A 24,644-nucleotide genomic window follows, 5' to 3' on the forward strand; every position below is an offset into this window, starting at 1 on the left:
GAAACACCTCTCATCATAGTGTCCCACGAAACCCAACCAGTCCTAGAAACAACTCTCATCACAGTGTTGGATTGTCTGTATAAGGTGGTAGTGAATGGGGAATCCTTCCTCCATCATGCATTGTCTGTATAAGGTGGTAGTGAATGGGTGAATCCTCGCTCCAGCATGCATTGTCTGTATAAGGTGGTAGTGAATGGGTGAATCCCCCCTCCAGCATGCATTGTCTGTATAAGGTGGTAGTGAATGGGTGAATCCTCCCTCCAGCATGCATTGTCTGTATAAGGTGGTAGTGAATGGGTGAATCCTCGCTCCAGCATGCATTGTCTGTATAAGGTGGTAGTGAATGGGTGAATCCTCCCTCCAGCATGCATTGTCTGTATAAGGTGGTAGTGAATGGGTGAATCCTCGCTCCAGCATGCATTGTCTGTATAAGGTGGTAGTGAATGGGTGAATCCTTCCTCCAGCATGCATTGTCTGTATAAGGTGGTAGTGAATGGGTGAATCCCCCCTCCAGCATGCATTGTCTGTATAAGGTGGTAGTGAATGGGTGAATCCCCCCTCCAGCATGCATTGTCTGTATAAGGTGGTAGTGAATGGGATGCATATACACACATGTATTATCTGGGATTTCTAAATGCTGGAGGGAGGATAAGTGGGGGGGTGAAGGGAGGATGACGAGGAGAAGTAAGATGGAAGGTGAGTGGAGGGGGTGAAGGGAGGACGACGATGAGAAGTAAGGTGGAAGGTGAGGGGGATGAAGGGAGGATGACGAGGAGAAGTAAGATGGAAGGTGAGGGGGGGTGAAGGGAGGATGAGGAGGAGAAGTAAGATGGAAGGTGAGGGGGGGTGAAGGGAGGACGACGAGGAGAAGTAAGATGGAAGATGAGTGGGGGGGTGAAGGGAGGATGACGAGGAGAAGTAAGGTGGAAGGTGAGGGGGGGTGAAGGGAGGATGACGAGGAGAAGTAAGATGGAAGATGAGTGGGGGGGGTGAAGGGAGGATGACGAGGAGAAGTAAGATGGAAGGTGAAGGGGGATGAAGGGAGGATGAGAAGGAGAAGTAAGATGGAAGATGAGTGGGGGGTGAAGGGAGGATGACGAGGAGAAGTAAGGTGGAAGGTGAAGGGGGATGAAGGGAGGATGAGGAGGAGAAGTAAGATGGAAGATGAGTGGGGGTGAAGGGAGGATGACGAGGATAAGTAAGATGGAAGATGAGTGGGGGGTGAAGGGAGGATGACGAGGAGAAGTAAGGTGGAAGGTGAAGGGGGATGAAGGGAGGATGAGGAGGAGAAGTAAGATGGAAGATGAGTGGGGGTGAAGGGAGGATGAGGAGGAGAAGTAAGGTGGAAGATGAGTGGGGGGGATGAAGGGAGGATGACGAGGAGAAGTAAGGTGGAAGGTGAGGGGGGATGAAGGGAGGATGAGGAGGAGAAGTAAGATGGAAGGTGAGGGGGGATGAAGGGAGGATGAGGAGGAGAACTAAAATGGACTGTGAGGGGGGATGAAGGGAGGATGACGAGGAGTAGTAAGATGGAAGGTGAGGGGGGATGAAGGGAGGATGACGAGGAGAAGTAAGATGGAAGGTGGGGGGATGAAGGGAGGATGACGAGGAGAAGTAAGCTGGAAGATGAGTGGGGGGTGAAGGGAGGATGACGAGGAGAAGTAAGGTGGAAGGTGAAGGGGGATGAAGGGAAGATGAGGAGGAGAAGTAAGATGGAAGATGAGTGGGGGTGAAGGGAGGATGAGGAGGAGAAGTAAGGTGGAAGATGAGTGGGGGGGGATGAAGGGAGGATGACGAGGAGAAGTAAGGTGGAAGGTGAGGGGGGATGAAGGGAGGATGAGGAGGAGAAGTAAGATGGAAGGTGGGGGGATGAAGGGAGGATGACGAGGAGAAGTAAGGTGGAAGGTGAGGGGGGGGTGAAGGGAGGATGACGAGGAGAAGTAAAATGGAAGGTGAGGGGGGATGAAGGGAGGATGACGAGGAGTAGTAAGATGGAAGGTGAGGGGGGATGAAGGGAGGATGACGAGGAGAAGTAAGATGGAAGATGGGGGGATGAAGGGAGGATGACGAGGAGAAGTAAGGTGGAAGGTGAGGGGGGGTGAAGGGAGGATGACGAGGAGAAGTAAGATGGAAGGTGAGGGAGGGTGAAGGGAGGATGACGAGGAGAAGTAAGATGGAAGGTGAGGGGGGGTGAAGGGAGGATGACGAGGAGAAGTAAGATGGAAGGTGAGGGGCGATGAAGGGAGGATAACGAGGAGAAGTAAGATGGAAGGTGAGGGGGGATGAAGGGAGGATGACGAGGAGAAGTAAGATGGAAGGTGAGGGGGGTGATGTGAGGATGACAAGGAGAAGTAAGTGTACACAGTGTACATATTACATATGGATTAGTATAAACTGTCTCTACATACTACATGTGGATTAGTATAAACTGTCTCTACATACTACATGTGGATTAGTATAAACTGTCTCTACACACTGCATGTGGATTAGTATAAACTGTCTCTACATACTACATGTAGATTAGTATAAACTGTCTCTACATATTACATATGGATTAGTATAAACTGTCTCTACATACTACATGTGGATTAGTATAAACTGTCTCTACATACTACATGTGGATTAGTATAAACTGTCTCTACATACTACATGTGGATTAGTATAAACTGTCTCTACATACTACATGTGGATTAGTATAAACTGTCTCTACATACTACATGTGGATTAGTATAAACTGTCTCTACATACTACATGTGGATTAGTATAAACTGTCTCTACACACTACATGTGGATTAGTATAAACTGTCTCTACATACTACATGTGGATTAGTATAAACTGTCTCTACATACTACATGTGGATTAGTATAAACTGTCTCTACACACTACATGTGGATTAGTATAAACTATGTCTCTACATACTACATGTGGATTAGTATAAACTGTCTCTACACACTACATGTGGTATATAGTATACACTCTGATTGTGATTATGTAAGATGGAAGGATGAGAGGGAGGAGTGTGATGGGAGGAGAAGAGAGGAGTGATGAGAGGATGTAAGGGTCCTTACCTGGTGGTCCTGGGGGACCTCTGGGGCCCTGTGTCCCCACACCTTGACTCCCCCTTTCCCCCTTCTCTCCTGGGAGACCTGAGGACAGACGACACACACAGTACATATGACCTTGACCTTAACAGAAAGTCACCATGTCCTCATGCAACTTCTCACATTCTCCTAGTTACTCTCTGATAGCCAGTACACTGTTCTTCATCTAGTCAGACTGTCCTCTACTATGTCTGGTCTTCATCTAGTCACACTGTCCTCCTCTACTATGTCTGTTCTTCATCTAGTCAGACTGTCCTCCTCTACTATGTCTGGTCTTCATCTAGTCAGACTGTCCTCTACTATGTCTGGTCTTCATCTAGTCAGACTGTCCTCTACTATGTCGGTCTTCATCTAGTCAGACTGTCCTCTACTATGTCTGGTCTTCATCTAGTCAGACTGTCCTCTACTATGCCTGTTCTTCATCTAGTCAGACTGTCCTCTACTATGTCTGGTCTTCATCTAGTCAGACTGTCCTCTACTATGTCTGGTCTTCATCTAGTCACACTGTCCTCCTCTACTATGTCTGTTCTTCATCTAGTCAGACTGTCCTCCTCTACTATGTCTGGTCTTCATCTAGTCAGACTGTCCTCCTCTACTATGTCTGGTCTTCATCTAGTCAGAGTGTCCTCCTCTACTATGTCTGGTCTTCATCTAGTCAGACTGTCCTCCTCTACTATGTCTGGTCTTCATCTAGTCAGACTGTCCTCTACTATATCTGGTCTTCATCTAGTCAGACTGTCCTCCTCTACTCTGTCTGGTCTTCATCTAGTCAGACTGTCGTCCTCTACTATGTCTGGTCTTCATCTAGTCAGACTGTCCTCCTCTACTCTGTCTGGTCTTCATCTAGTCAGAATGTCCTCCTCTACTATGTCCGGTCTTCATCTAGTCAGACTATCCTCCTCTACTATGTCTGGTCTTCATCTAGTCAGACTGTCCTCTACTATATCTGGTCTTCATCTAGTCAGACTGCCCTCCTCTACTATGTCTGATCTTCATCTAGTCAGACTGTCCTCCTCTACTATGTCTGGTCTTCATCTAGTCAGACTGTCCTCCTCTACTATCATTGCATTAACTACTCAATAAGCCAGTTCTTTTTCCTCTGGTGGATGTGCCCAACCTAGTCCATTAGTATGCCTTGGTTTCCCTGCTGTACCATCCCCTGCCAAGCTGAACCAAGCCAAACTCCTGCTCTAGCAAGTCCTGCCAAGCTGAGTCAGAGGAGTGGTGGTTAATGGTGCTGTTTAACACCAGGCTGAAACTCTGTTAATGGTGCTGTTTAGCACCAGGCTGACACTCTGTTAATGGTGCTGTTTAACACCAGGCTGACACTCTGTTAATGGTGCTGTTTAGCACCAGGCTGACACTCTGTTAATGGTGCTGTTTAACACCAGGCTGACACTCTGTTAATGGTGATGTTTAACACCAGGCTGACACTCTGTTAATGGTGCTGTTTAACACCAGGCTGACACTCTGTTAATGGTGCTGTTTAACACCAGGCTGACACTCTGTTAATGGTGCTGTTTAACACCAGACTGACACTCTGTTAATGGTGCTGTTTAACACCAGGCTGACACTCTGTTAATGGTGCTGTTTAGCACTAGGCTGACACTCTGTTAATGGTGCTGTTTAACACCAGGCTGACACTCTGTTAATGGTGCTGTTTAACACCAGGCTGGCACTCTGTTAATGGTGCTGTTTAACACCAGGCTGACACTCTGTTAATGGTGCTGTTTAACACCAGGCTGACACCCTGTTAATGGTGTTTCAGACTGGTCAGTCATATATCTAGCTAGCTATGAGGATGTTTCAGACTGGTCAGTCATGTCTCTAGCTATGAGGATGTTTCAGACTGGTCAGTCATATCTCTAGCTATGAGGATGTTTCAGACTGGTCAGTCATATCTCTAGCTATGAGGAGGATGTTTCAGACTGGTCAGTCATATCTCTAGCTATGAGGATGTTTCAGACTGGTCAGTCATATCTCTAGCTATGAGGATGTTTCAGACTGGTCAGTCATATCTCTAGCTATGAGGAGGATGTTTCAGACTGGTCAGTCATATCTCTAGCTATGAGGAGGATGTTTCAGACTGGTCAGTCATATCTCTAGCTATGAGGATGTTTCAGACTGGTCAGTCATATCTCTAGCTATGAGGATGTTTCAGACTGGTCAGTCATATCTCTAGCTATGAGGATGTTTCAGACTGGTCAGTCATATCTCTAGCTATGAGGATGTTTCAGACTGGTCAGTCATATCTCTAGCTATGAGGATGTTTCTGGATCTGTTGGTCTGGGCAGGAGGGGAGGGTCAATCCAACCCAGGACTTGTTTCTTCCATCAACAGTGTGAGTGACAGACCAGGGACACAATAGCTCATGAAAAGACAACTAGGAAAGTTTTAAAAAATGTGTTTTACATTTCTGTCATTTACCAGACACACTTCTCCTGAGTGACTTACAGTAGTGAGTCCATACTTATTTTGTATTGGTCCCCCATGGGAATCCAACTCACAACCCTGGTGTTGGAAGTGTCATCCTCTACCAACTGGTTCAGACCAGGGAATCAAACTCACAACCCTGGCGTTGGAAGTGTCATCCTCTACCAACTGGTTCAGGCCAGGGAATCAAACTCACAACCCTGGTGTTGGAAGTGTCATCCTCTACCAACTGGTTCAGGCCAGGGAATCAAACTCACAACCCTGGTGTTGGAAGTGTCATCCTCTACCAACTGGTTCAGGCCAGGGAATCAAACTCACAACCCTGGCGTTGGAAGTGTCATCCTCTACCAACTGGTTCATGCCAGGATATCAATCTCACAACCCTGGTGTTGGAAGTGTCATCCTCTACCAACTGGTTCAGGCCAGGGAATCAAACTCACAACCCTGGTGTTGGAAGTGTCATCCTCTACCAACTGGTTCAGGCCAGGATATCAATCTCACAACCCTGGTGTTGGAAGTGTCATCCTCTACCAACTGGTTCAGGCCAGGATATCAATCTCACAACCCTGGTGTTGGAAGTGTCATCCTCTACCAACTGGTTCAGGCCAGGATATCAATCTCACAACCCTGGTGTTGGAAGTGTCATCCTCTACCAACTGGTTCAGGCCAGGATATCAATCTCACAACCCTGGTGTTGGAAGTGTCATCCTCTACCAGCTGGTTCAGGCCAGGGAATCAAACTCACAACCCTGGTGTTGGAAGTGTCATCCTCTACCAACTGGTTCAGGCCAGGGAATCAAACTCACAACCCTGGTGTTGGAAGTGTCATCCTCTACCAACTGGTTCAGGCCAGGGAATCAATAGCAAGGTAATATACTGGTTTGTTATGGCCATCCAATGGCTTCTAATGAAGCAATAAGGCACGAGGAAGTGTAGTATATGGCCAATATACCACGGCTAAGGGCTGATCTTATGTAAGACACAACGCGGAGCGCCTGGACACAGCCCTTAGCCGTGGTATATTGGCCATATACCACAAACCCCCGAGGTGCCTTACTGCTATTATAAACTGGTTACCAACATAGTTAGAGCAGTAAAAAAAAATGTTTTGTCATACCCGTGGTACAGTATATGGTCTGATATATCACGTCTGTCAGTCAATCAGCATTCAGGGATCGATGCACCCAGTTTATAATGATGTATAAAAACACTGTACTGTACCTCTCTCCCCGGTTTATAATGATGTATAAATACTGTACTGTACCTCTCTCCCCCGGTCGTCCATCCTGTCCGTTGGTCCCAGGGAACCCTGGTCTGCCTGTGGGCCCCCCCTCTCCCTGTGGCCCTGGCAGACCCCTGCGACCAGGCTCTCCTGGAGGTCCCGGTACCGTCCTCACAGACACTGACTGGCTGGGGATCTGGTTCAGGATGGAGCTGTAGCGAGACAGGTGACCTGAGGGAGGAAGAGAGGAGGGGAGGGGATGGAGAGGTTTGGGGGTGAGTCGGATGAGAGATTGTTGTAGAGAACAGTATGTATGGACAAAAATATCTAGAGAGAGAGAGAGAAAGAGAGAGAAAAAAGCTGGGTTGAGAACTCACTCTGAATCAGTTGCTCACACACTTGGCGTGCTAAGGCCCTGACGGTAGCTTGAGACTGCAGGTCTCCCTACAAAACAAGCAAAAAGCACTGGATTGACACAGCTCCACGTTCGCACACACACACACACACACACACACACACACAGAGAACACTCCCAGGGGGCATGTTTAATGAACTAGTCTGTGTGTGTGTGTGCGTGTGTGCGTGTGTGCTCTGTGTGCGTGTGTGTGTGTGTGCGCGCGCGCGCGTGCGTGTGTGTGTGTGTGTGGGCGTTTAATAACTCCACTCCACCTCTAACTCTGAGGCTGGGGGCCTTTTGTGTTGAAGTCTCCCAACAATCCAAGAGACTGACCAGAAAATAACACAGAGCTTTAATCTCACGAAGCAAAGAGGTTTTGATCCAAGGCTATTTAACATGAGCACAACATCCCCCTAAAAGGTTTTATTAAACACAGTGTACCTGAATGTCTGGGGTTTGATTCACATGTAACTGTTCTAGCAGGTCTTACATGAACTCCTAGAAAACACACTGTGGAGCTATAAACCGAGGGAGGAAGGCAGAGAGCTGTGAAGAGACACCTGCATCCCAAACAGCAACCTAGTCCCTATATAGTGCACTACTTATGACCAAGACCCATAGGTTTTCTGATCTAAAGTAGTGCACTATATAGGGAATAGGGTGCCATTTGGGATGGATGTTTCATCTGAGACACAGGGCTGTTAGAGAGCCTCTTAATCCCAGAGCTGATAAACTGCAATTATGCCTGATTTGAGGGTTGAAGCTACGGAAGTATTCCTACACTCCACTTGAATATAAACTGTGTCTGAAATGAAGCATTGGTCTGAGAGTGAACTTACCCGTTCACCCTTGTCTCCTTTGGTACCAGCAGAGCCCTGTAACAGAGATAATATATTATAAACATCCTTTGGTACCAGCAGAGCCCTGTAACAGAGATCATATATTATAAACATCCTTTGGTACCAGCAGAGCCCTGTAACAGAGATAATATATTATAAACATCCTTTGGTACCAGCAGGGCCCTGTAACAGAGATCATATATTATAAACATCCTTTGGTACCAGCAGGGCCCTGTAACAGAGATAATATATTATAAACATCCTTTGGTACCAGCAGGGCCCTGTAACAGAGATAATATATTATAAACATCCTTTGGTACCAGCAGGGCCCTGTAACAGAGATAATATATTATAAACATCCTTTGGTACCAGCAGGGCCCTGTAACAGAGATCATATATTATAAACATCCTTTGGTACCAGCAGGGCCCTGTAACAGAGATAATATATTATAAACATAATTTGGTACCAGCAGGGCCCTGTAACAGAGATAATATATTATAAACATCCTTTGGTACCAGCAGGGCCCTGTAACAGAGATAATATATTATAAACATCCTTTGGTACCAGCAGGGCCCTGTAACAGAGATCATATATTATAAACATCCTTTGGTACCAGCAGGGCCCTGTAACAGAGATCATATATTATAAACATCCTTTGGTACCAGCAGGGCCCTGTAACAGAGATAATATATTATAAACATCCTTTGGTACCAGCAGGGCCCTGTAACAGAGATACTATATTATAAACATCCTTTGGTACCAGCAGGGCCCTGTAACAGAGATAATATATTATAAACATCATTTGGTACCAGCAGGGCCCTGTAACAGAGATAATATATTATAAACATCCTTTGGTACCAGCAGGGCCCTGTAACAGAGATAATATATTATAAACATCCTTTGGTACCAGCAGGGCCCTGTAACAGAGATAATATACTATAAACATCCTTTGGTACCAGCAGGGCCCTGTAACAGAGATAATATATTATAAACATCCTTTGGTACCAGCAGGGCCCTGTAACAGAGATAATACATTATAAACATCCTTTGGTACCAGCAGGGCCCTGTAACAGAGATCATATATTATAAACATCCTTTGGTATCAGCAGGGCCCTGTAACAGAGATCATATAATATAAACATCATTTGGTACCAGCAGAGCCCTGTAACAGAGATAATATATTATAAACATCCTTTGGTACCAGCAGGGCCCTGTAACAGAGATAATATATTATAAACATCCTTTGGTACCAGCAGGGCCCTGTAACAGAGATAATATATTATAAACATCCTTTGGTACCAGCAGGGCCCTGTAACAGAGATAATATATTAGAAACATCCTTTGGTACCAGCAGGGCCCTGTAACAGAGATAATATATTATAAACATCCTTTGGTACCAGCAGGGCCCTGTAACAGAGATAATATATTATAAACATCCTTTGGTATCAGCAGGGCCCTGTAACAGAGATCATATATTATAAACATCATTTGGTACCAGCAGAGCCCTGTAACAGAGATAATATATTATAAACATCCTTTGGTACCAGCAGGGCCCTGTAACAGAGATAATATATTATAAACATCCTTTGGTACCAGCAGGGCCCTGTAACAGAGATAATATATTATAAACATCCTTTGGTACCAGCAGGGCCCTGTAACAGAGATAATATATTATAAACATCCTTTGGTACCAGCAGGGCCCTGTAACAGAGATAATATATTATAAACATCCTTTGGTACCAGCAGGGCCCTGTAACAGAGATCATATATTATAAACATCCTCTGGTACCAGCAGGGCCTGTAACAGAGATAATATATTATAAACATCCTTTGGTACCAGCAGGGTCCTGTAACAGAGATAATATATTATAAACATCCTTTGGTACCAGCAGGGCCCTGTAACAGAGATAATATATTATAAACATCCTTTGGTACCAGCAGGGCCCTGTAACAGAGATAATATATTATAAACATCCTTTGGTACCAGCAGGGCCCTGTAACAGAGATAATATATTATAAACATCCTTTGGTACCAGCAGGGTCCTGTAACAGAGATAATATATTATAAACATCCTTTGGTACCAGCAGGGCCCTGTAACAGAGATAATATATTATAAACATCCTTTGGTACCAGCAGGGCCCTGTAACAGAGATCATATATTATAAACATCCTTTGGTACCAGCAGGGCCCTGTAACAGAGATAATATATTATAAACATCCTTTGGTACCAGCAGGGCCCTGTAACAGAGATAATATATTATAAACATCCTTTGGTACCAGCAGGGCCCTGTAACAGAGATAATATATTATAAACATCCTTTGGTACCAGCAGGGCCCTGTAACAGAGATAATATATTATAAACATCCTTTGGTACCAGCAGAGCCCTGTAACAGAGATAATATATTATAAACATCCTTTGGTACCAGCAGGGCCCTGTAACAGAGATAATATATTATAAACATCCTTTGGTACCAGCAGGGCCCTGTAACAGAGATAATATATTATAAACATCCTTTGGTACCAGCAGGGCCCTGTAACAGAGATAATATATTATAAACATCCTTTGGTACCAGCAGGGCCCTGTAACAGAGATAATATACTATAAACACACTCTTTGTAATGGAAGGAAGAGTATGCATGGTCAGTTTTCTCCCACTAAGTTTCAAAGTGCTTTTTGTTCTGACTCACAGCCTGTTTAGGAAAGCTTGTCCTAGTCCCCTGTAGTGGAAACACTGTGACTGTTAGAGAGGTCTATGACCTGCTGGACCGTGAGCTGTCTGTTTTCCTTCGCCAAACACATAAAGCAAATGGATGCATATGTGAGCTAACACATTAGACACCAGAGACAGAAAGCTCTCATAAATATGATGGCCATTTAACGGTTCTGATATCATGCATGTAACTTGGACCACAGTATTTGAGGCGAGAGGTCATTCAATCTTTTGTGAAACATGGAGTCATGCATTGACTACTTTGACCGCGTGTGTGCGTGCGAGTGTGTGTGTGTGTGTGTGTGTGTGCGGGTGTGTGTGTGTGTGTGTGTGTGTGTGTGTGTGTGTGTGTGTGTGTGTGTGTGTGTGTGTGTGTGTGTGTGTGTGTGTGTGTGTGTGTGTGTGTGTGTGTGTGTGTGTGTGTGTGTGTGTGTGTGTGTGTCAGGTGTAGAGTATATTCCAGGAATGATATGCCAAGAGTGGACATTGGAGGAGAGAGGTGGAGCTCAGTGAGCTCAGTGTGGCCCCTAGCTGATCCTCTACCTCTCGTCGCCATGACAACCACACTGACAAGACACACACTCACACAGCCAGTCAGACTAGAGCTCTCCTGAGACCCGTGGAAAAGGGCAGCTATGACAAGTGTCTGAACATTTTAGTGGGATGTGACCAGATTACAGTGAAGTACAAGGTTTTACTTAGAAAGAAGAAGATGGGACAGAGAACCTAGGAAACATGAGAGAGGAAACATGACAGAGGAAACACGACAGAGGAAATATGACAGAGGAACCACGAGAGAGGAACCACGAGAGAGGAAACATGAGAGAGGAACCACGAGAGAGGAAACATGAGAGAGGTAACATGAGAGAGGAAACATGAGAGAGGAACCACGAGAGAGGAACCACGAGAGAGGAAACATGAGAGAGGAACCACGAGAGAGGAAACGTGACAGAGGAAACATGACAAAGGAACCACGAGAGAGGAACCACGAGAAAGGAAACATGAGAGAGGAACCACGAGAGAGGAAACATGAGAGAGGAACCACGAGAGAGGAAACGTGACAGAGGAAATATGACAGAGGAACCACGAGAGAGGAACCACGAGAGAGGAAACGTGACAGAGGAAACATGACAGAGGAACCACGAGAGAGACCATAATGTGCCATATGGGAGAACTTCTACATGGGAGAGCCAACTGCTTTGAGGCACACAATAAGAAACACGAACAGCTGCCACCATATCCATCCACAGAATGGATACTGACATTGCTAACCCTTATAAAACAGCCACAAACATCTCTTATTGTAATCCAAACAAACCCACGGCTGGAAGTTTCTCACAGGCTAATGATCGTCATGTGGGAGATATATATATCTAGCTGGTCACAGGCTAATGATCTTCATGTGTAGAGACAGATATCTAGCTGGTCACAGGCTAATGATCTTCATGTGTAGAGACAGATATCTAGCTGGTCACAGGCTAATGATCGTCATGTGTAGAGACAGATATCTAGCTGGTCACAGGCTAATGATCTTCATGTGTAGAGACAGATATCTAGCTGGTCACAGGCTAATGATCTTCATGTGTAGAGACAGATATCTAGCTGGTCACAGGCTAATGATCTTCATGTGTAGAGACAGATATCTAGCTGGTCACAGGCTAATGATCTTCATGTGTAGAGTCAGATATCTAGCTGGTCACAGGCTAATGATCTTCATGGGGGAGTCAAATATCTAGCTGGTCACAGGCTAATGACCTTCATGTGAAGAGCCAGATATCTAGCTGGTCACAGGCTAATGATCTTCATGTGTAGAGACAGATATCTAGCTGGTCACAGGCTAATGATCTTCATGTGTAGAGACAGATATCTAGCTGGGATCAGGCTAATGATCTTCATGTGTAGAGACAGATATCTAGCTGGTCACAGGCTAATGATCTTCATGTGTAGAGACAGATATCTAGCTGGGATCAGGCTAATGATCCTCATGTGTAGAGACAGATATCTAGCTGGTCACAGGCTAATGATCTTCATGTGTAGAGACAGATATCTAGCTGGTCACAGGCTAATGATCTTCATGTGTAGAGACAGATATCTAGCTGGTCACAGGCTAATGATCTTCATGTGTAGAGACAGATATCTAGCTGGTCACAGGCTAATGATCCTCATGTGTAGAGACAGATATCTAGCTGGTCACAGGCTAATGATCTTCATGTGTAGAGACAGATATCTAGCTGGTCACAGGCTAATGATCCTCATGTGTAGAGACAGATATCTAGCTGGTCACAGGCTAATGATCTTCATGTGTAGAGACAGATATCTAGCTGGTCACAGGCTAATGATCTTCATGTGGGAGTCAGATATCTAGCTGGTCACAGGCTAATGACCTTCCTGTGAAGAGCCAGATATCTAGCTGGTCACAGGCTAATGATCTTCATGTGTAGAGACAGATATCTAGCTGGTCACAGGCTAATGATCTGCATGTGTAGAGACAGATATCTAGCTGGTCACAGGCTAATGACCTTCCTGTGAAGAGCCAGATATCTAGCTGGTCACAGGCTAATGACCTTCCTGTGAAGAGCCAGATATCTAGCTGGTCACAAGCTAATGATTTTCATGTGTAGAGACAGATATCTAGCTGGTCAGAACGTAGTGATCTTCATGTGGGAGTCAGATATCTAGCTGGTCACAGGCTAATGATCTTCATGTGGGAGTCAGATATCTAGCTGGTCACAGGCTAATGACCTTCCTGTGAAGATCCAGATATCTAGCTGGTCACAGGCTAATGATCTTCATGTATAGAGACAGATATCTAGCTGGTCACAGGCTAATGATCTTCATGTGTAGAGACAGATATCTAGCTGGTCACAGGCTAATGACCTTCCTGTGAAGAGCCAGATATCTAGCTGGTCACAGGCTAATGACCTGCCTGTGAAGAGCCAGATATCTAGCTGGTCACAAGCTAATGATTTTCATGTGTAGAGACAGATATCTAGCTGGTCAGAACGTAGTGATCTTCATGTGGGAGTCAGATATCTAGCTGGTCACAGGCTAATGATCTTAATGTGTAGAGACAGATATCTAGCTGGTCACAGGCTAATGATCTTCATGTGTAGAGACAGATATCTAGCTGGTCACAGGCTAATGATCTTCATGTGTAGAGACAGATATCTAGCTATTCACAGGCTAATGATCTTCATGTGTTTCAATGATGTTTCTAGAGACAATATCTCTCTCTTCATCACTCAATACCTAGGTTTACCTCCACTGTATTCACATCCTACCTTACCTTTGTCTGTACATTATACCTTGATGCTATTTTATCGCCCCCAGAAACCTCCTTTTACTCTCTGTTCCAGACGTTCTAAACGACCAATTCTTATTGCTTTTAGCCGCACCCTTATTCTACTACTACTCTGTTCATCTGGCGATGTAGAGGTGAATCCAGGCCCTGCAGTGCCTAGCTCCACTCCTATTCCCCAGGCGCTCTCTTTTGACGACTTCTGTAACCGTAATAGCCTTGGTTTCATGCATGTTAACATTAGAAGCCTCCTCCCTAAGTTTGTTCTATTCACTGCTTTAGCACACTCTGCCAACCCGGATGTTCTAGCTGTGTCTGAATCCTGGCTTAGGAAGACCACCAAAAATTCAGACAGTTTAATTCCAAACTACAACATTTTCAGACAAGATAGAACTGCCAAAGGGGGCGGGCGGTGTTGCAATCTACTGCAAAGATAGCCTGCAGAGTTCTGTCCTACTATCCAGGTCTGTACCCAAACAATTTGAACTTCTACTTTTAAATATCCACCTCTCTAAAAACAAGTCTCTCACCGTTGCCGCCTGCTATAGACCACCCTCTGCCCCCAGCTGTGCTCTGGACACCATATGTGAACTGATTGCCCCCCATCTATCTTCAGAGCTTGTGCTGCTAGGCGACCTAAATTGGAACATGCTTAACACCCCAGCCATCCTACAATCTAAACTTGATGCCCTCAACCTCACACAAATTATCAATGAACCTACCAGGTACCTCCCCAAAGCCTTAAACACGGGCACCCTCATAGATATCATCCTAACCAACTTGCCCTCTAAATACACCTCTGCTGTTTTCAACCAAGATCTCAGCGATCCCTGCATCCGTAATGGGTCAGCGGTCAAACGACCTCCACTCATCACTGTAAAACGCTCCCTGAAACACTTCAGCGAGCAGGCCTTTCTAATCGACCTGGCCGGGGTATCCTGGAAGGATATTGATCTCATCCCGTCAGTAGAGGATGCCTGGATATTTTTTTTAAATGCCTTCCTAACCATCTTAAATAAACATGCCCCATTCAAGAAATGTAGAACCAGGAATAGATATAGCCCTTGGTTCTCCCCAGACCTGACTGCCCTTAACCAACAAAAAAACATCCTATGGCGTTCTGTATTAGCATCGAACAGCCCCCGTGATATGCAGCTGTTCAGGGAAGCTAGAAACCATTATACACAGGCAGTTAGAAAAGCCAAGGCTAGCTTTTTCAAGCAGAAATTTGCTTCCTGCAACACTAACTCAAAAAAGTTCTGGGACACTGTAAAGTCCATGGAGAATAAGAACCCCTCCTCCCAGCTGCCCACTGCACTGAAGATAGGAAACACTGTCACCACTGATAAATCCACCATAATTGAGAATTTCAATAAGCATTTTTCTACGGCTGGCCATGCTTTCCACCTGGCTACTCCTACCCCGGTCAACAGCACTGCACCCCCCACAACAACTCGCCCAAGCCTTCCCCATTTCTCCTTCTCCCAAATCTGCTCAGCTGATGTTCTGAATGAGCTGCAAAATCTGGACCCCTACAAATCAGCCGGGCTAGACAATCTGGACCCTTTCTTTCTAAAATTATCTGCCAAAATTGTTGCCACCCCTATTACTAGCCTGTTCAACCTCTCTTTCGTGTCGTCTGAGATTCCCAAAGATTGGAAAGCAGCTGCGGTCATCCCCCTCTTCAAAGGGGGTGACACTCTTGACCCAAACTGCTACAGACCTATATCTATCCTACCATGCCTTTCTAAGGTCTTCGAAAGCCAAGTCAACAAACAGATTACCGACCATTTCGAATCTCACCATACCTTCTCTGCTATGCAATCTGGTTTCAGAGCTGGTCATGGGTGCACCTCAGCCACGCTCAAGGTCCTAAATGATATCTTAACCGCCATCGATAAGAAACATTACTGTGCAGCCGTATTCATTGATCTGGCCAATGCTTTCGACTCTGTCAATCACCACATCCTCATCGGCAGACTCGACAGCCTTGGTTTCTCAAATGATTGCCTCGCCTGGTTCACCAACTACTTCTCTGATAGAGTTCAGTGTGTCAAATCAGAGGGTCTGCTGTCCGGACCTCTGGCAGTCTCTATGGGGGTGCCACAGGGTTCAATTCTTGGACCGACTCTCTTCTCTGTATACATCAATGAGGTCGCTCTTGCTGCTGTTGAGTCTCTGATCCACCTCTATGCAGACGACACCATTCTGTATACTTCTGGCCCTTCTTTGGATACTGTGTTAACAACCCTCCAGGCAAGCTTCAATGCCATACAACTCTCCTTCCGTGGCCTCCAATTGCTCTTAAATACAAGTAAAACTAAATGCTCTTCAACCGATCGCTACCTGTACCTACCCGCCTGTCCAACATTACTACTCTGGACGGCTCCGACTTAGAATACGTGGACAACTACAAATACTTAGGTGTCTGGTTAGACTGTAAACTCTCCTTCCAGACCCATATCAAACATCTCCAATCCAAAGTTAAATCTAGAATTGGCTTCCTATTTCGCAACAAAGCATCCTTCACTCATGCTGCCAAACATACCCTTGTAAAACTGACCATCCTACCAATCCTCGACTTTGGCGATGTCATTTACAAAATAGCCTCCAATACCCTACTCAACAAATTGGATGCAGTCTATCACAGTGCAATCCGTTTTGTCACCAAAGCCCCATATACTACCCACCATTGCGACCTGTACGCTCTCGTTGGCTGGCCCTCGCTTCATACTCGTCGCCAAACCCACTGGCTCCATGTCATCTACAAGACCCTGCTAGGTAAAGTCCCCCCTTATCTCAGCTCGCTGGTCACCATTGCATCTCCCACCTGTAGCACACGCTCCAGCAGGTATATCTCTCTAGTCACCCCCAAAACCAATTCTTTCTTTGGCCGCCTCTCCTTCCAGTTCTCTGCTGCCAATGACTGGAATGAACTACAAAAATCTCTGAAACTGGAAACACTTATCTCCCTCACTAGCTTTAAGAACCAACTGTCAGAGCAGCTCACAGATTACTGCACCTGTACATAGCCCACCTATAATTTAGCCCAAACAACTACCTCTTTCCCTACTGTATTTTATTTATTTATTTATTTTGCTCCTTTGCACCCCCATTATTTTTATTTCTACTTTGCACTTTCTCCCATTGCAAATCTACCATTCCAGTGTTTTACTTGCTATATTGTATCTACTTTGCCACCATGGCCTTTTTGCCTTTACCTCCCTTATCTCACCTCATTTGCTCACATTGTATATAGACTTGTTTATACTGTATTATTGACTGTATGTTTGTTTTACTCCATGTGTAACTCTGTGTCGTTGTATGTGTCGAACTGCTTTGCTTTTTCATGGCCAGGTCGCAATTGTAAATGAGAACTTGTTCTCAACTTGCATACCTGGTTAAATAAAGGTGAAATAAAAAATAAAAAAAAATGTGGGAGTCAGATATCTAGCTGGTCACAGGCTAATGATCTTCATGTGTAGAGACATATCTAGCTGGTCACAGGCTAATGATTTTCCTGTGTAGAGACAGATATCTAGCTGGTCACAGGCTAATGATCTTCATGTGTAGAGACATATCTAGCTGGTCACAGGCTAATGATTTTCCTGTGAAGAGCCAGATATCTAGCTGGTCACAGGCTAATGATCTTCATGTGTAGAGACATATCTAGCTGGTCACAGGCTAATGATCTTCATGTGTAGAGACATATCTAGCTGGTCACAGGCTAATGATTTTCCTGTGAAGAGCCAGATATCTAGCTGGTCACAGGCTAATGATCTTCATGTGTAGAGACATATCTAGCTGGTCACAGGCTAATGATTTTCCTGTGAAGAGCCAGATATCTAGCTGGTCACAGGCTAATGATCTTCATGTGTAGAGACATATCTAGCTGGTCACAGGCTAATGATTTTCCTGTGAAGAGCCAGATATCTAGCTGGTCACAGGCTAATGATCTTCATGTGTAGAGACATATCTAGCTGGTCACAGGCTAATGATTTTCCTGTGAAGAGCCAGATATCTAGCTGGTCACAGGCTAATGATCTTCATGTGTAGAGACATATCTAGCTGGTCACAGGCTAATGATTTTCCTGTGAAGAGCCAGATATCTAGCTGGTCACAGGCTAATGATCTTCATGTGTAGAGACAGATATCTAGCTGGTCACAGGCTAATGATCTTCATGTGTAGAGACATATCTAGCTGGTCACAGGCTAATGATCTTCATGTGTAGAGACAGATATCTAGCTGGCCACAGGCTAATGATCCTCATGTGTAGAGACAGATATCTAGCTGGGATCAGGCTGTTGCTGTTTTGATGTGTGGGAAACAATGAAAGCCTTGGGTCTTTTTGTCAGCCACACACACACACACACATATTCTCTCTGGCTTTCTCTGCGGTCCCCCAGGCCTGTGATTTATGGTGTGCTCCAGAGCCAAACGATGCTTGTCTTTTAGCCCAGGGCTGAAGTGGCTGAATGGGCTGAATTCAGCTCTATTAACTGTCACCAGCCTCAGGCCATCACCACACCAACAGTTGGCTCATCTCTCTCTCTGGTCCTCCGCTCTGCTGCGGGAGGCAGAGGAGACATTATAGACGGAGGTGTTGAAGACACCATAAACAACAGATGGAGGTGTTGAAGACACCATAAACAACAGATGGAGACATTGAAGACACCATAAACAACAGATGGAGACACCATAAACAACAGATGGAGACACCATAAACAACAGATGGAGACACCATAAACAACAGATGGAGACATTGAAGACACCATAAACAGATGGAGACATTGAAGACACCATAAACAACAGATGGAGACATTGAAGACACCATAAACAACAGATGGAGACATTGAAGACACCATAAACAGATGGAGACATTGAAGACACCATAAACAACAGATGGAGGTGTTGAAGACACCATAAACAACAGATGGAGGTGTTGAAGACACCATAAATAACAGATGGAGGTGTTGAAGACACCATAAACAACAGATGGAGGTGTTGAAGACACCATAAACAACAGATGGAGATGTTGAAGACACCATAAACAACAGATGGAGGTGTTGAAGACACCATAAACAACAGATGGAGACATTGAAGACACCATAAACAACAGATGGAGACATTGAAGACACCATAAACAACAGATGGAGACATTGAAGACACCATAAACAACAGATGGAGACACCATAAACAACAGATGGAGACACCATAAACAACAGATATAGATGTTGAAGACACCATAAACAACAGATATAGATGTTGAAGACACCATAAACAACAGATGGAGGTGTTGAAGACACCATAAACAACAGATGAAGATGTTGAAGACACCATAAACAACAGATGAAGATGTTGAAGACACCATAAATAACAGATGGAGACATTGAAGACACCATAAACAACAGATGGAGACACCATAAACAACAGATGGAGACATTGAAGACACCATAAACAACAGATGGAGACACCATAAACAACAGATGGAGACATTGAAGACACCATAAACAACAGATATAGATGTTGAAGACACCATAAACAACAGATGGAGACACCATAAACAACAGATGGAGACATTGAAGACACCATAAACAACAGATATAGATGTTGAAGACACCATAAACAACAGATGGAGACACCATAAACAACAGATGGAGACATTGAAGACACCATAAACAACAGATGGAGACATTGAAGACACCATAAACAACAGATGGAGACATTGAAGACACCATAAACAGATGGAGACATTGAAGACACCATAAACAGATGGAGACATTGAAGACACCATAAACAGATGGAGGTGTTGAAGACACCATAAACAGATGGAGACATTGAAGACACCATAAACAACAGATGGAGACATTGAAGACACCATAAACAACAGATGGAGACACCATAAACAACAGATGGAGACACCATAAACAACAGATATAGATGTTGAAGACACCATAAACAACAGATATAGATGTTGAAGACACCATAAACAACAGATATAGATGTTGAAGACACCATAAACAACAGATGGAGACGTTGAAGACACCATAAACAACAGATGGAGACACCATAAACAACAGATGGAGACACCATAAACAACAGATGGAGACACCATAAACAACAGATGGAGACACCATAAACAACAGATGGAGACACCATAAACAACAGATGGAGATGTTGAAGACACCATAAACAACAGATGGAGACATTGAAGACACCATAAACAGATGGAGACATTGAATATTCTTCCATTTCAGGGATGTACAGTACAGTGGACATTGTGTAGGAAGACCATGGAAGGTCCCTCAATATGGGACCATTGACAGGTAGAGGACAGGAAATGTTGGCCCATGCAAATCCTGTCGTAACCTGATCAACTTCTTTCAACAGACCTGGGTGGTCTGATGGTGAGTCAAACAACCAACCAAGGGTCTGAATATCAGGTAGTTTACTTACAGGTGGTCCCTGGTCTCCCAGGGGTCCAGGAGAGCCACTTCCACCAGGGGCCCCGGGGGCTCCAGGACTGCCCTGGTAGAGAGACAAATGATCAAGGATGAAATAATAAACTACAAGTTAAGTCAACTTATGCACATTTCATGCATGGATAAGAATTGGACCGTAATATTTGTATACACACACACACACACATATATATATATATATATATATATATATATATATATATATATATATATATATATATATATAGAGAGAGAGAGAGAGAGAGAGAGAGTGAGAGAGAGAGAGAGAGAGAGAGAGACAGCGAGAGAGAGAGAGAGAGAGACAGCGAGAGAGAGAGACAGAGAGGAGAGAGAGAGAGAGACAGAGAGAGAGAGAGAGAGAGGGGGGGGGGGGGGGTAAAGCAACACTTACGACGGGCCCTGTAGTACCCTGCTGTCCTTGTGGTCCATCCTTCCCAGGCAGGCCCTTAGAACAGAGCAGGCAGGATCAACACAAACTACTGCTTTCCCAGACAGTCTCTTAGATCAGACAGGATCAACACATAAACTACTGCACTTCATACAGTTAGTAGTAGTCTGAACACTGAACATAACCTCCCATTATCAAAACACCAATGAATTCTGCAGAGATCCTGCGTTAAAACCAAATAGCCTGAAACCCTCCAGAACAACACTAAGGATAATGGTAGGATAATGTGTACAGTAAGAGTAAGCAAGTCAGCGTTTAAATGGTTTGTTATGTTTGTCTGGCTGACCTCTGGCTGACCTCTGGGAGCTGGCTACGGTATCCACACTTTCAGTGACAAACTGTAAGAGTCCGTGAGATACCGTACTCAACCAGCCAGACTTATACTGAAGCTTTCAGACACACAGATGAATGGGTCAAGTAGGAAAGCAGGTGAGAAGGCATCATGGTGCTAGTCTGGTATTAAAACTGAATATCGCTCCATTTCATTAGTTGTGTCATTATAGTGAAACAGAGTGATATTCCGTTTGTATTCCAGGCTATTATGGTGCAGCATGGTTGCGTGAACTCCAGTCGATGATTCAATTGAGGACAATCCCCCAAATCTGCTTACATAGCAGTTCAACTCGATTAAATGAAGATAGAATCACGCAATCATTTGGATTGGAGTGAACACGAATAATACACAATCTGTCATGACATGGTTTTAACTTCCAAAAGTTGTCATTTTCAATTTCCTTGTAAATTGCCAGAGTGATACCAACAACCATGTGCCTGTCCTTGCTTCAAAAACGTAATGTCTGTCAAGGTTCACATCACGACTAAACGGATGCTTGACTGGAAAAACATTTTTATTTTTATTTACACTTTTATTGAACTTGGCAAGTCAGTTAAGAACAAATTCTTATTTTACAATGACGGCCTACGCCGGCCAAACTCGGACGATGCTGGGCCAATTGTGCACCGCCCGATGGGACTCCCAATCACGTCCGGGTGTCTGTAGTGACGCCTCTAGCACTGAGATGCAGTGCCTTAGACCGCTGCGCCACTCGGGAGCCCCATTGAACCGACTGAAAGTTGCACTACAACCCAAGGAGTGTTTCAGGACAAGCCAATTAGAGAAAGTGTTCCTCATGGGCACATAACCAACACAAATCCTCATCTATGAGCTATGGCTTGTCTTTTCTATGGTTTTCTGTAGTTCAGCATGGCCGCATCCAAGCCCATTCTCTTTGCCAGAGTGGGACGACCAGTCCCCCAGTGTGGGAGTCAACCCCCAGTCAAGCAGTAAACACCTCGCAGTAAAACCTCATAACGAGGCTCTAGAGTGAGGCCTTTTGAAGGTCAAGTGTAGCTAGAGGAAGGGCCAGAAAGCAGGGCTGGAGCTGGAATGGGGACTAGTGAACGCCAGGATGGGCTGTGGAGTGGGGCTGGAGCTGGAATGGGGACTAGTGAACGCCAGGATGGGCTGTGGAGTGGGGCTGGAGCTGGAATGGGGACTAGTGAACGCCAGGATGGGCTGTGGAGTGGGGCTGGAGCTGGAATGGGGAGTAGGGAACGCCAGGATGGGCTGTGGAGTGGGTCTGGAGCTGGAATGGGGACTAGTGAACGCCAAGAGGGGCTGTGGAGTGGGGCTGGAATGGGGAGTAGTGAACGCCAAGATGGGCTGTGGAGTGGGGCTGGAGCTGGACATAGGGGCTCCTCCATAAAGAAGAGCAGACCCAGAACTGTGGTTTATCACCATGGAGAATCAAGAAAAGCAAGCCACTTTCTGCCCAAATACAGCGTCAACTAACGGTCTCAAACTGTGGTTATGTAATAATTAAGTAAAATAAACACACAAAAATGGGACCTTTTCCAATAATGACTAAGGAAATCCCTGGTCTTGTTTAGTCACACAGGGAGTTAATTCAGAGAAGAAGGCTTTCGTGATTAATTATGTCCTGTGTTGCTCTAACTGATTCCCAAGAGGAGGCTATTGTTTTTCTGTTCTGATCTCTCTTGGCATCTTTAAAGATGTTACAAACTCAGATCACCCCTCTACATCTACAGCTTCATGGTTTCTGAGGTGTACAGCTACGTATATTCCATCAGAGTCCTTGGCAACTGGCCAATATTACAGGGAATGGACCAATCAGGCACTATCATTTACAGTACAGCAAAGTGTTCCATTCTTCATGAAAATTACTCTTAAGATGATTTGCAACATTTTAGCTGTAAGCATCATCATCATCATCATCATCGTCATCATCATCATCGTCACCATCATCATCATCTTCACCATCATCTTCACCATCATCATCATCGTCACCATCATCATCATCATTCCCATCATCATCATCGTCACCATCATCATCATCATCGTCACCATCATCATCGTCACCATCATCATCATCATCGTCACCATCATCATCATCATCATTGTCACCATCATCATCATCATCGTCGTCATCACCATCATTATCATCATCATCGTCACCATCATCATCATCATCATCATCATCGTCACCATCATTATCCATGGCGTGTCTACATCTAGATAACAGTGTTGACCCCTTGAGAGTGATAGAAAGAACTGTAGAGGTTTGAATAGGATTTTAGAAGTTCTCAGAGGATCTTGGGAGTCGTCAGTTTATGGCTGTCGTTGAGGAGCCGGCCGTGAGTGGATAACAAGATGGAGATTCCATATCACTTCACACTAGTGTTTTCTTTTCCATATCTGTTGGATCAGTGCAGAAGCTTGTGTCATACCAAAGCAGATTCTGATGAGATATACTGTCAGTGGAATAGTGAAAATCACATGTTAACATCCTTGGGCCTTTAGGTGACTTCATGTCAGGTAAGTTGACCCTAGAACCGTTCTGTTGATGTAGCAGCCTGTGTTGCTTTCGTCAGTCTTTGGGATAAAAAAAAATGTGTATTATGAAGGTTCAAAAGCATCTCTCATAACTCATTTCTTTACAGCACATTTATTTTAAGTGCTGTGTCAGAGTATGGGACATGAAATTGATTCATAGGGAAATCAAAACAGCATTCCGTAAACATAAGCCAGCGATTTAAAGCATTGTGACATAAAAACGTCAGTGTTATGTTCGTTGTGAGGAAGGAAACAGAATTACGGGCTTCAAAATAAGAAGAAAAAAACTATTTGACTTTAATATTTAAAATTGAGCTAAAGAGCTCAGGGCGCTCAGGCTTTGAGCAGGTCATACGAACAGAATGTACATACAATACATAATGGAAATAAAAAAGTCAAACAAAATGAATAGACTGTTACCCTCTGTCCAACTGGTCCATCTCTTCCTGATCCGCCAGGAGATCCACCAATACCCTGCAAAATATAACACAAGTACAGAGTCAAAGTGATTTACAACATGAGAAACCTTATTAACTCAGGTCTGAATGGTGAACATCTCATTTACAAGATGAGAAACCTTATTAATTCAGGCCTGAATGGTGAACATCTCCTTTACAAGATGAGAAACCTTATTAATTCAGGCCTGAATGGTGAACATCTCCTTTACAAGATGAGAAACCTTATTAATTCAGGTCTGAATGGTGAACATCTCCTTTACAAGATGAGAAACCTTATTCATTCAGGTGAACATCTCCTTTACAACATGAGAAACCTTATTCATTCAGGTCTGAATGGTGAACATCTCCTTTACAAGATGAGAAACCTTATTAATTCAGGCCTGAATGGTGAACATC

The 24,644-nt window shown here is 44.5% G+C and overlaps 1 protein-coding gene across 1 annotated transcript in view; it reads right to left on the bottom strand.

Annotated features, from left to right (window-relative positions):
* LOC139394290 (collagen alpha-1(XIV) chain-like) overlaps positions 1-24,644 on the bottom strand; it is a 230,302-nt gene that overhangs the window by 12,053 nt on the left and 193,605 nt on the right. Inside the window, exons 40-46 of the mRNA XM_071142315.1 lie at positions 24,211-24,264; positions 20,880-20,933; positions 20,463-20,534; positions 7,994-8,029; positions 7,135-7,201; positions 6,800-6,988; positions 3,070-3,147 (exon numbers count right to left, since the gene is read on the bottom strand). Of these exons, the coding sequence (XP_070998416.1) occupies positions 3,070-3,147; positions 6,800-6,988; positions 7,135-7,201; positions 7,994-8,029; positions 20,463-20,534; positions 20,880-20,933; positions 24,211-24,264 (550 nt within the window). The remainder of the gene's footprint in view (positions 1-3,069; positions 3,148-6,799; positions 6,989-7,134; positions 7,202-7,993; positions 8,030-20,462; positions 20,535-20,879; positions 20,934-24,210; positions 24,265-24,644) is intronic.

This window comes from Oncorhynchus clarkii, unplaced genomic scaffold, assembly GCF_045791955.1.
Source record: "Oncorhynchus clarkii lewisi isolate Uvic-CL-2024 unplaced genomic scaffold, UVic_Ocla_1.0 unplaced_contig_9597_pilon_pilon, whole genome shotgun sequence".
Taxonomy (NCBI): domain Eukaryota; kingdom Metazoa; phylum Chordata; class Actinopteri; order Salmoniformes; family Salmonidae; genus Oncorhynchus; species Oncorhynchus clarkii.